This window comes from Hippopotamus amphibius, chromosome 9, assembly GCF_030028045.1.
Source record: "Hippopotamus amphibius kiboko isolate mHipAmp2 chromosome 9, mHipAmp2.hap2, whole genome shotgun sequence".
NCBI lineage: Eukaryota > Metazoa > Chordata > Mammalia > Artiodactyla > Hippopotamidae > Hippopotamus > Hippopotamus amphibius.
Genome location: NC_080194.1, coordinates 118,155,630 through 118,167,870, shown reverse-complemented (window position 1 = coordinate 118,167,870; position 12,241 = coordinate 118,155,630). Strand labels below are relative to the sequence as shown.

General features: G+C 49.0%; 1 protein-coding gene across 5 annotated transcripts; it reads right to left on the bottom strand.

Moving 5' to 3' along the window:
- Positions 1–736: 736 nt before the first annotated feature.
- On the bottom strand, positions 737–12,203 carry UBFD1 (ubiquitin family domain containing 1). Of its 5 annotated transcripts, none has more exons than XM_057695230.1 (8): positions 11,956–12,203; positions 11,442–11,771; positions 10,350–10,558; positions 7,718–7,783; positions 7,464–7,569; positions 3,564–3,646; positions 2,236–2,315; positions 737–1,118 (listed from the first exon to the last, which is right to left on the bottom strand). In XM_057695230.1, exons 1-8 carry the CDS (start codon positions 11,978–11,980, stop codon positions 977–979), a joined length of 1,041 nt encoding a protein of 346 aa, XP_057551213.1. In that variant the 5' UTR covers positions 11,981–12,203; the 3' UTR covers positions 737–976. The 5 variants fall into 5 exon arrangements, 4 of the variants coding, with proteins under 4 accessions (XP_057551213.1, XP_057551215.1, XP_057551216.1 ...); XR_009047460.1 differs by having other exon boundaries at positions 994–1,118; positions 2,164–2,315; positions 11,956–12,202; XM_057695232.1 differs by lacking the exon at positions 2,236–2,315 and having other exon boundaries at positions 11,956–12,201.
- Positions 12,204–12,241: the final 38 nt, after the last annotated feature.

Genomic DNA, 12,241 nt, shown 5'->3' with positions numbered 1-12,241 from the left:
AAACGCGTAATTGAAAGAATCATTGGACTGCTGAAGGAATTCTCAAAACTTCTAAAGAAAGAAGGATCTGGGTCTGTGGCTATATGGCTGTATAACTGGCTTCCACCTGGCTCTTCTCAGAGGCCTTCGTCGGCACACCTGTGCCAGGCTGGGCCTCAAAGTCGAATCAGTGAGGGCTGCAGACAACCGTCAAAGCAGCAGCAGATCTCCCCAGAGATCAGGGCCCACAGGGCTAGATGTTCAGGCAGGAATCACTGCGACACACTCCGCTGCTCCACAAACACCACGGCCAGTGTGAGGGCCCCCGACCAGACCCACAGCCCTTCCTCTCCCACCTCGCATTCACGAGCAGCAGCGTGGCGGGAGGGAGGCCAGGGGAGGAAGTGGTGATGAGGTACAAAAGGAGGAACTGACATCTTTGGGTTTTTAAAACAAAAACTCCAATCTAGGAAGTGAGAGAATAAAAAGGGAAAGAATTCATTCTGAATCAATGGACAGAGAAATATGGCTTACCAACCCCCACATTTTGCATACAATTTCATATGAAAAAGGAAAAAAAAACCCACCCCAACTCATCACAACGCAGTCCAAATGTTTGCAACCAAAGATTTATGAAAATACTTCAGGTGAAATCACTTTAAAAACGAAAGAAACCAGAAAGCTTTCAATCATTCCTTTCTAAACAAAATTGGTAGATCTACTCTCAAATACACTTAAGAGTATTCCACACAACATGTTCAGAACTCAGATTTATTGATTTCCACCGTATTGACTTTTAAAAATGGTATGAAGCTGACTGCAAGAAAGGGAACCGGTGATTTTAAGTTAAAATTAAGCTAATGGTGAAAGTACATCACCTCTGGCTTCAGTCACCACATCACCTTAGATTGGATATAGATTTTTTTTGAACAAAGTTCCAGAACTCTGAAATCCAGGGATGCTGCAGGCCTCTCCCAGCAATGTCCTTCACTTTGGGTCAGTCTCCTGGGCCAGAGGTGAAAGTGCTTTCAAAAATACTGCCATTTCCCCAGCACAGTGTCTTTGATTGCATCCACATATTGAGTTGGAACCCAGTACACCCAGTAGTAAGAGGCTTCCGTGGGGCCCAACTGAAACGCCTGGAAGGGAAAAAGGAAAACCAAGCGGTACTTCAGAGGTCGGGAGACTGAGCAGGCAGCACAACAAACACGGGGAGGGCTGAGAAGTGAATTAATTAAAAAGGGAAGGGGGGGAAAAAAACAAAACTGTGCACATGTCAAAAATAAATGAGTAGATAAAACATAAAAAGGTGGGAGAGTTAGGCATAGCCGATCCTAAAGCGGTGGTTCCCGAACTCGCGCGTGCAGCAGAGCCAGCTGGGGGGCTTGTCAGAACAGACTGCAGGGCTCCAGCCCTTAGAGCTCCTGATGCCAGAGTTGGGGTGCGGCCTGAGGATGTGCACTTCTAACAAGTTCCCAGGTGATGTAATACTGCTGACCCAGAGACCAGTTTGAGAACCACTGCCCTAGGAAAACTGTCACACATGCACAAGGAAACAGACATGAATGTACAAAGCAGCGCTGTCAGAAATGATAAAAACCTGGAAACAACCTACATATCCATCAGTAAGCGAACGCAAAATTAAAAGTGACCTACTCATATGAATACTGGATTTACTTTTAAAAAAAGTATGAACTGGATCTAGAGTTAATACAGACAGATCATAATGTTGAACCAAAAAAAGCAAGTTGCAGAACGATACATACCATGATACCATTTATGAAAACTGAAAAAACACAAAACAATACTGTATCTTGGTCATGGATATATGTGAAAATAAACGCATAGAGAGGTGGAAGGATCCGCATGATAAATCATGATGATGGCAATGGGGGAGGGGAAGACAATGGGGACATTCACTGTTGGTATATTTTCTTTTATTTAAAGCAAGATGGAAAACAAGTTACAAAATATTTACAATAGTCATTTCTTGGTGATGGATATATGGGTTTGTTCTAGTACTCATGGTCCTTTTCTGTACTTTTTAACATTTCTCTAAGGTGACCTGTGAATCTAGCTAGTGAAATGGAATCTGCAAAGAGGAAAATAAACACTTTCATTAAGACAAAGGCCAAGGTGCTACTTCATGGTGTTTAGAAAAGAAAGGGGGCGATTAGAACCCACCTCTGCCAGCAGTGACTCCAGAGAGAAATCAGCATTTAAACTAAATACAAACGCATTAGCCGTCCACATCACCTCCTTAAAAGATGTCCAAAATGGTTCACTCTACTTGTCTGAAATCCTTCTCCCCAGGCTGCAAACCCTACCGGGTCAAACTGGTGAGACAAATTTTCAAAAGGGAGTGAAGGGGCCCAGCTGAAAATATTAAAATCCAACTTTTAAAACAGAAAAAATAACTGAGCAGGCAAAACAAATCACCTGCAATCTTTAAAGACTTACAGACAGCCTAGCGGCAGAAGGGCCACCGAGGGCCTGAAAGGAGCCCTGTGTTGTGGTCACCACTGCTTGGAGGAGGCCTCCCGTGAGCCGTGCACCCAGGGCTGCACTGCCAACCCCTGCCTGGTGCAGCACCAGAGCTGACAGACCCCGACAGGGTGGCACAGGGGACAGACGGGCTGCCTTCCTAGAGCCAGGGCACTTGCCATCTGCCCAGAGAGAACTGCCACGCCTCGAGATGCCCCTCCTTCCCCGTGCTTCCAACACCTCCCTGTGCCATGAACTTTGTATACCAACCCGCAGGTCAAACTGCTAGCGGCTGCTCCTCCCCAGGATGGGGCTGACATGGCTACAGCACTGTCGCCTCCGCAGATCAAGCACGGCAGGCAGCCCTGCCCGCACCCTATCACTGCTCAGCTCAGGTCCCTGTCACAGCAACTTTGGAGTGAGGTGGCTGTACTTCATTTTTAAAGTGGCCCCTTCAACAGTGCTGGGAAAACGGAAGGGGTCTGCCTCAGCTGCTCAGGGCATCTTGTCACAGAACCCTTGCTCTGTTCCACAGGCTTGGAGGATGCCTCCAGACATGCTGTCCGGGAAAGAGCAGCTGCTCTCTTTAAAGCACAACTCCACACTTAACCAGGTCACAGACCCCATCCTCCCCGCGGAGTCCTCTGCCACTCGATGGCTGCCCCCGGAATAAGCAACACCACTGCAGAAGGCGACAGCCTGGTGCCCTCACAGACGCCAAGGCTAGTGGGAGGTTTTGTTTCATACGCAAGACAAAACTTAAAATGAAGACCCACAAGCCATTAACCTCCTCTTTATATTTATTTTCCTGGTCTACAAACAAAATATTACAGATATGAGAGATGCAAACGAGATAAAAATGTATCCCCTTTAAACTGCTGGAAGGCAGGGGTGAGGGAGGTGCGGAGAGCGGTTTGCAAAATAAACAGAACAAGGAATAACAGGTCACGGATTACGTTCTAAGAATGGGAAGACAACATAAGGGTCTTAACACTGTGCATCTTCTGAACACTGAGTTTTCTCCTCAGTGAAAAATCCACTCCCTGCTGGAGGAGCAGCAGCAGGAGTCTAGCGAGGGCTGGGCCACGCCGGCTACTTACCATCATGTGGTAGTCTTCGTGTCCTTCGATAGGCTCACTGACCACATTTTTAATGGAACCCATGGGCAATTTCTCAGTCCGCTCTAAGTCGAGAGGGATTACAGTGATTATTAAAGGCCCCCTGCTCTACTCCTGTGCCTCAGCCGTCTCTCAGGGCTGCAAGCTTGGGGGAGCTACCCCCACCCTCTAGGGAAGAAGGGACGGATCTTCTGGTCAGTGCACCTCAAGCCCTGCTTGGGAGTCGGGAACTTCTCGGGAGCAAATGGGGGACAGGACTTGGCAGAGGTATATTAAAGGTTTCTGAGAGCACAGGTACAGCTTGCCTGCTGTTACTCTGTAATGTCTGATGATTCACAAATACCCAGGAAATTCCTCTGCACCCTTACTGCCAAGCCCAGCCCTGGCTGAGGTCTCTGGCGCCCGGGATAGTCAAGGGGCCCAAGAAGAGGTGACCGCACGCCCCCGTGGCTCGTACAGGAAGGGGGCTGCTTGGGGCTTTAAGACCCTGATCCTGCTCACTCGCCCTCCCGCCCCCCATTCCCTCCCCTGGTCCCCCACCCCTCCAAATACACACACGTGACGTATTCTGAGAACATTCTCTTATGACTAACACTCAAAACGCCAGTTATTACATGGGGTCAGAAGACATTCTGCAGCAAGTTTAAGGATGGCATGTAAGAAAAAGGAGGCAGCGAGGGATGCCTGGAGTGAGATGAGACTGGAGGTGAGCCGAGTGCAGCAGTACAGGAGGTGCTGGCAGGAGAGGGGGGGGCGCCTGTGCAACAAAACCACTGCCCAGAAGCAGCAGATGCCTCAGGGACAGGGAGGAACTCTCAGCAAGTGGTGAAACCAAGCTGGAAAAAACTCACTGCAGCTTTGCAGAAAGCAAAGTCTGGAAAATAAAGTGACAAAACAAACCAGGAACCTAGAGCCCTGGCGTGTCACTAGTTGTGACCTGAGACATGTTATTTCCACCCTGTGGGCCTTGGTCTCTGAAAAATGGGGGTGGGGAGAAAGGACCTGAAGATGTTTATTCAGATTTTGACTTTCAGTGACTCTAAAACAGTGACCCACAGGCAGGACCTGACCAGCACGTGTCTTTAAGATGGAAACTTTTTTAAACACTGGCCATTTTGAATTGTCCAGAGATTTCACACAAAAATATGGACTTCTGGCTTCTCTTGAAAATACAGAAGACTCAACAATTCTGGGCCCACATTCCTGAGTGACAGCAATCAGCTAGATTAGAGACTTGAGTTGCCTACAAACAGGGCACATGCTCCCCCGTGGCAGCTTCACGTGGTCACAGGTCCCAGTTCCTGCCTAGAGCTCATTCCTCTCGCTGCACTGGGCCTGAGGCTGTCAGTACTACCTCCTACACACGCTACCACAGACAGGGTAAGCTGCGAGAGGAGCCCTTGAGCACCACTCAGTAAAGCACCCCATCAAGAAAGAGGCCAACTAACAGCTAGGATGGTCCTTTCAGCAGAAAGATGAAGCCAGTGGCTGGTAGCCAACTCCCAGAACAAGCTGTCCTCCTACTGCTTAGGACACTCAGGTGACAGGACTCCTGGGCTCACAAGAAGAAAGGTACACTGACACAGCAGTCTGGGTGGGAATGGAAGTCTCAGCTTTGGTCAACCCTTGAAGACATGAATGTTCATGGCCAGACTCTTTAACAAGGCTGGTGAGTAACGAGGCTCTCAACAGCTCTGAAGCCCTGACCGAGATTCTTCTAAAGCGCTGCCTTTGTACCAAAACAGAAAAGTGCCTGCTCCTACAAGCTGAAATACAACCTCTAACACACGTACAGGAGCTTCTCATTATCCCCTGCAGTTACAACGTTGTTTCCTATACAACTTCATCACCTGAAAACACTCCCTGAAGAACCAAACACTTAACACAGTTAGTCCTCGTCCAGCTCCCCTGCCTCCACCCATCCTCTGGGCCAGCAGCCTTGGCCCCGGCCTCCCATTAGGTTGCCCGAGTGAAAGTGCAAGCCTAGGGAGAGGCAGGGTCTCAGCAAGTCAATGCAATGATGGAAAACTAAGCAAAATCACCTGCAAGGTCATCAATACACGAGGACCCGACAGAGGCAAAGCAGCCCACAATTAAAGAAAACCGGTGACGCGACAGGCTCTGTAGAAGAGAACGACCTACTAAAGAGTTCAAAGGCCCTTGGGAATACTGGGAAAGCCCTTAAATATGATGCACAATTTGCTCTGCCCATGCAGTTAAGAGTCGAAAGTGAAACGAAGACTATAGCAAGGAATCATAAAATTGTTAGAAAACTCAAGCATTTTGGCTGTTTCAGTCTTCGTTCATTTTAAGAATCAGGATAGGAATGAAAACAAGGAACTTTTCATATTTTAGATGATTAAAATCTCACTCCCCATCACCCCTGCTCCAATTATTTCCCATAAAACTTTGGTCCCATTTTAAGCAGAACCATACTAAATGGCCTGTCCCTGAAACCTCAGACTCATCTCAGGCAATGAGATCTCCTAGACTTCTCTTTACCATTTACACCTCGAACACTGACAACCTACAGTGCTGGTCAGAAACAGGTGAATGAGTCATGTTCGGTTCCCTCCAGGAATCTAACGGGGGACAGACAAGTCAGAGAGTAATGAGCGCTCTGGGGACATAACGGGGCGCTCTGTGAACAGAAGCGACAGCAATTCATTCGGAGGGTGGGGGAGATATCAGGCAAGACTTCATCAGGAGAGCACACAAGTGGGACCTCAGGAGATTTTGTTAACAACGAATGGGGAACCAGGCATTCCGGGTAAGGGCACAGCACGAGCAAAGATGTGAGCTGTGCGAAGCACAGTGGGACGCTCAGGGAGTGATGCAGCTCAAGTACGCAGGACACAACAGGGCACGTGGGGCAGGATGCTAGGTCAAAAATTTAAACTGGGCCTCATCATTCAGAATACTGGAGACTACGTTTAGGCATTTGAATGAACTTAGCCTTAAAGAGCCCAAGGTTTTTGAGCACAGGAACCAGTGAGGAAAAACTAGTATGGAAGATGGGCAGGACAAAAGAGATTCCAGATGGGGCAGGGATGATAGGTTACCTTGCTTTAACAGAGCAAGTTTAGAGACATTAGGAGTCAACTGGCACAACAGAGCGGCAAAGAAAGGGACACAGGTAATTCTGGAATGTAACTGACAAGCCTCTGAACCATCTGGGGGAAGAGAGAGGGAGGACAGTCAGAGACACTTTCCAGCAAAGAGCAAGCCTGACTCACAGGCAGGGTAGGTGGGGGGGAGCAGAGGGCAACCAGGGAAGGAAGGAGAGGCAAGTCCCTACTACAGGGCAGACTCTGACCTGCAGGGGCCAGGCAGGTGACGTAACAAACACAGCTGGCTGCAAGAGAAGATAAATGAGGCAGGGAGGACCACAGCATGGACCACCGAAAACGACTGCTCCGCTCTGGCTGATTGCTGCCATGTGAAAACCAGGTCCAGAATGGCTACACCTTTGGCTCTTTTCAAGAGAAGCCAAAAAAAAAAAAAAAAAAAAAAACCCAAAAACCAAAAACAAACAAAAAAAACAGATCCAGTGCATCTCCTGATTTTCACAGAGTGTATGTGAACTCATAAAAGCCTTGTCTGTGGACCAGACCTGGCCCTTAAGCCACACATTTGGAACCTCTGGTTTTGGCTGCAACTGAAGAGCCAATGTTTGACAGACTGGCCCTGAGATCAGACTGAAAAGAGTGAGGGAAGAGGGTCCAGAGAGAAGGCGAGCATTAAAAAACAAAATCAGGAGCCAGGAGCACGCAAAGCACAGTGGAGAAAGAGATTTCAGAATGAGGAGCGGAACTGTACCCAGGCCCGAGCCCTGCTGGGTGCCTGAGGCAGGAGCCAGGAAGACGCGAGCGCAGTCCGTACCTTTAGTGCCAATCCACAGCTGGTCCTGTTCTAGCTTAAAGGTAAGTCTCACTTTCCCTCCGGACTTATTGTACATGCCGGATAAGGGTACAGCGGGCAGGCGCTCCTGGAGGCACAAGAGCGTGGTAAGAGAAGGAAGAACCAGAAACAAGGCAAGACAGAAAAAGAAGAGGGGATGTGACTGCAGGAACCTCAAGAAGTCAGAAGGTGAGTGTGGTTCCTTTTCGGAATGCTCACAAAGGAATTCGGCTTACCTGGGCGCCCTTAACAGACGGCATCACATCTTCAGGTTTTCCTTTATCCAACACTTTCCTGTGTTGCTATAAGTCAGAAGAGATAATTAAATGAAACAGCTGACTGCATTTTAGTCTGTTACTACTACCTCTTTGAAAAAGAGGATGAAGAAAGCTTCAATGTTTTGGTTCAAAAGCTTTTCCTGACTAGATTATGGGTCCTTTGATACTATGGAGCAGTGCTGTCCAGCAGAAATTTCAGTGAGGGAAATATTCTGTATCTGTGCCGTTTAAAACAGTAGCCATGAGCCACTTGTGGCTATTAAATACTTGAAATGTGGCTAGCATGAGTGAGGAACTGAATTCTTAATATTACTGAATTTTAAAAGGCCACACCTGGCTACCATATCAGACATCAAAGCTCTACAGCAATCAGGATTTCCAGACTGCTAATTCAAATAAACCCTACTTCCTCCTCCCCTCCCCCGAAATCACCACAGAAAGGACTAAATGTCAAGCTAAAGAGAGCCACAAAGGGTGCCTGCTCTCCTGGCAGGTACAAGGGACAGCCGTTTCTGTCAATTTAAACTTCAAAGAAACCTATAAGGATGCTGATAATCAGCTCAGCTGCCTAGAAGGGGCATTTCTTCAACAAATGGAGACAGCCAACGGCAGAAATCTTCCCCACCACCCCACCCTCAAACCCAGCTACACAGAAAGCTCAAGAGCCGTATTTCCAAAGAGAAATGCTGATTACTGCACAGCCTGACATTAAGAAGTCTCCAACCCCACTCCCACCTCAGCAGTTTGAAGCAGCTCATTAGTTCTAATTAAGCTCATGCCCCGCTAAAACTGCTTCTGTCTGGTCCAAATGCCTGAACCTTGTCTCCTCTCCATCTGTAGATTTATAGGTACACTCGCTGTCTGGTCAAGCGAGAACTGTGGGGTAATGAGTAAGGAGAAAGTACACATGTAACTGAATTTAAGGACCAGGTGGCTATGAGCCAGCTCAAACCCTCACTGGCATGGTGGAAACCCTGTGGTAGGAATACACTCAACACTGCTGAACTACAAGCAGAAGGTCACTCTAGTATCAGCCCCACATTCTTGAGCAAGCTGACGAAAAGCCCCGAGAATGGGTGCCTCTCATTAGGCCACGTTATGCCCCGTAACCGGCATCAATGGAACAAAGCTGCGGGGATTAGAAGCTTAACTGGATTCACACCTCACAAGCACCTTTTGGAGCATTTTCCCTTCATGGTGGAGAACAGTTCTAAGCCTGTTAAGCTACCATGAGTAACTCAAAACCTGTATTTAAGAGGCATGTTATGCTCCAAGGGCGTGACCAGTGGGAAGGCTCATTCACATCTGACATATTCCTACTTGACAATTTCATACATTGTGGCAGAGGAAGACAGGAAAATGGAAATGAACTCAAGTGGTTACAAGACATTACCACCCCATATTGGAGGCAAAAGTGTCCAAATAAACACATTTTAGATGTTAATATAGCCTTACAACCCCTTATCTGAAACCCTATAGGCAAATACTTTGTACTTCATAAAGTCTAAAACTTTTAAGGACTCTATAACGTAATACAGTTTTAAAATACACTACATAATATCCCCTGTGGGGTCTAGGGTAGCACCTCGTCACCAAACATGTTAACGTTTCTAGGACAAAACATGGCTATTCACACTAATTCTGGTTAGGTTTTGCTGCTAACTTCCTAAAAACACTCTTGGTTTTCAGAGTCTTGGGGCGCTGGAAGCACATATGAGGGATTATGGACCTGTACCACAAAACTGTGTCCTTCTCACACTGTTGGCCATGGCCTTGGTGCCTAAGGTCACTAAAATTGACGTTGGCTCAAGCTGGCCTACTCTCCTCAGGATACAGGTTGCCTTCAGAATATCTAGGCTCCTGGAACGCTACATAACTACAAGTGGGTTTCCTGACTGTTAAGATCACAAGTGACGGTTCTTCCAACCAGTACCTCCTATAGTGAAACACACTTTTCCCAATTACAAAGAAGAATTTGAATGGCTACAATGAACACAAAACAAGGCTGGATCTCTTCCATCCAAAATGAGCAACAGAGCATGTAAAAAAAATTAGGCCCCCATTTCACGGACCAAGAAGGGGGGAAAATCGGCAAACTTATCTTCCTAGTCAGCTTCATTTGGGTTCCTGAAACAGTCAGTTTTAGAGGAACGTCTGAAAGCTATTGATTTCCGTGCCCATCCAGAAAAGTGCTTGTTGACTTGGGGGAAGCCACAAGCTAAAAAACAAACGTAAGCACTTGTACAAAATGGAGGGTTGATTCTAACAGTGGCAGTTTTCTCTGGCACTAAATAGGAGAGAAACCCACATCTGCTTCCTTTCAATACCTGGTCTGAAGCCTGCCTTTACAAAGGCCTTATCCTAAAGTAGATAGACTTGAGACACACTGACCCGCCAGATGAGACAAAGATGCAAATCTCAGGTGGTTGTCACCTCCACTCAACAGCCAGCCGCACCCAACTGCTGCCATAAATTTCCATCATGGGCCCTGTCCGGAAAGGAGCTTATTCTAGAAAGGATACAACCAGCCTAGGCTCGAGAGGACAAAGCCTCACACTTCCCAGGACCAACAACCACATGACAGACTCACTTTCTGCCTGCAGAGAGGCTCCTTCTTGTTCTCTTCGGCCTTTGCGTCCTGTTGGGCAGCATCTTTGGGCGTGTTTACTGCTAAAACATCATTTATCGTGGAGCCAACCACCATGATCTTGGCCCCGCTGGTCACTTTTATTTCTCTCAACGTCTTATCCTCAGGGACAAGTCCCTTATACATGACTTTCTGCATGGCAGGCGGGAGACCTTGGGAAAAGGCAGAGGACAGTGAAAGGAAAAAATGAAGAACACTCATGCACAACAGACCCGAAAGTGAATACTGCTCTATCGCCAATTACTTTTGTGCGTTGGGGCAATTCACAACCTCTCTGAGGCTCCAGAACTTCTTAAGAGTGATGACCACTGTTCCTCCTGCATGGGCTTGTTTTAAGGACTAAGAGATCGGACAAAGATGGCGCACTTAGTGCAGCACCTAGTATTCAGTAACTGATCAATATACACCAGCTATCATTCCCTCCAAGTTGTTTCTAACCGCCTGGTGACTCAAATATTAAAGGAGAGTCCATAAGCCTCAAGGATATAGAAACCGATAAGGTTTCTGTTTTTATGAAGCTTACAAGATACATGAAAAAAGTTTAAAAAGCAAATCATTTCAGATGGCAAAGTGTGGTAAATAAGATAAAACTAGGTAATAGGAGCATCTGTGAAGGGGCGAGCATGACAACCAACGGCAGTGTTTCCTAAAAATTGCCCTTATTAGAATTACCTAAGACACTTGCTAAAAATAATTCCTGGCCACATTCCAGACTCACTGAATCAAAATCTCCGGGGGGATGGGCCCAGGAGCTGTAAATTTAACAGTGCCCTTAGGTGTTTTTATGAGCGATGTTAGAAGCACGAACTTGGGCCGAAGAGTCAGAGCTGGGCCTAAATCCCAGCTCAGCCACTGACTAGCTCTGATTTTGGATGTTATTTTCCCCATCTGAATAATGGGCACATCACTACTTGGGAGGACTGTTTTGTGAGCACTGAGAGAGTGAACGCAAGGAAAGCGGCCAGCGCGGTGCCGAGCGCAGCGGAAACACCAGGCAGGGGAGGTAGGGAATTCTGTCAGCGCCACGGGGCTTACCTGTAATCGAGTGAATCTTCTGTTTGAGCTCGGAGCCAGTGCTGTCCAGGGGGAACTTCACGTCGTGCTTAGTCTTGTTCCAGATGATCTTCAGGTCCACCAGCTCCCGACCCGCGCCGCCGCCCGCATCCTCGCCGTTGCTGACCGAGGCCTGGGCCGCGGGGTCTCCAGGGGGCTGGGCCGGGGCCGGCTGCAGGCTGCCTCGCGCGGCGCAGGAGTCCGCGGCCGTCGCCCCCGCCGCGGCTTCGGCCTCCACGCAGTTGAGCGGCCGCGCGGGCGCCTCGGTCGCCACGGTCTCGGCCTCCGTGTCCATGCCAGGCTCCTCCATGCCTGCAAGGGGGTTAGGGGGTGGGCGCTCGCCGCGGGCTGGGCCTGGGACCGGACTCTGCCTGGGCGCAGCCGGACCGCCGCTCCGGAGCCAGGATACTCCCCTCCCCGCGCCAGCCCGCATCCCCCAGGAGCGGCCGCTTCACCTCGGCCCGACCCGGCCGCCCACCACCCGCTCCACACTCACCATCCGGGGCTCCGGCCGCCGCCATGATGATTGTGTACAACACCCACCGCTCCCGCAGAGGCCGCCGGGAAAAGGCGAGCGGGCTGAGATTGGCCCCCGCAGCAGCCCCTAATCGCTCACAGCCTCGCCGGAAACAGGTGGAGGTTTCTATGGAGACCCGCCTCCTCCGCTTCCCCCGGCCCGGCCCCTGCCACGCTTTAGCTTTCGGGAACCGAGGGGGGCGGGCCCGTGAAATCGCCCTCTCGCGGTACTCTGCCCCCTAGAGGCCGAGTGGGGCCGCAGCGGT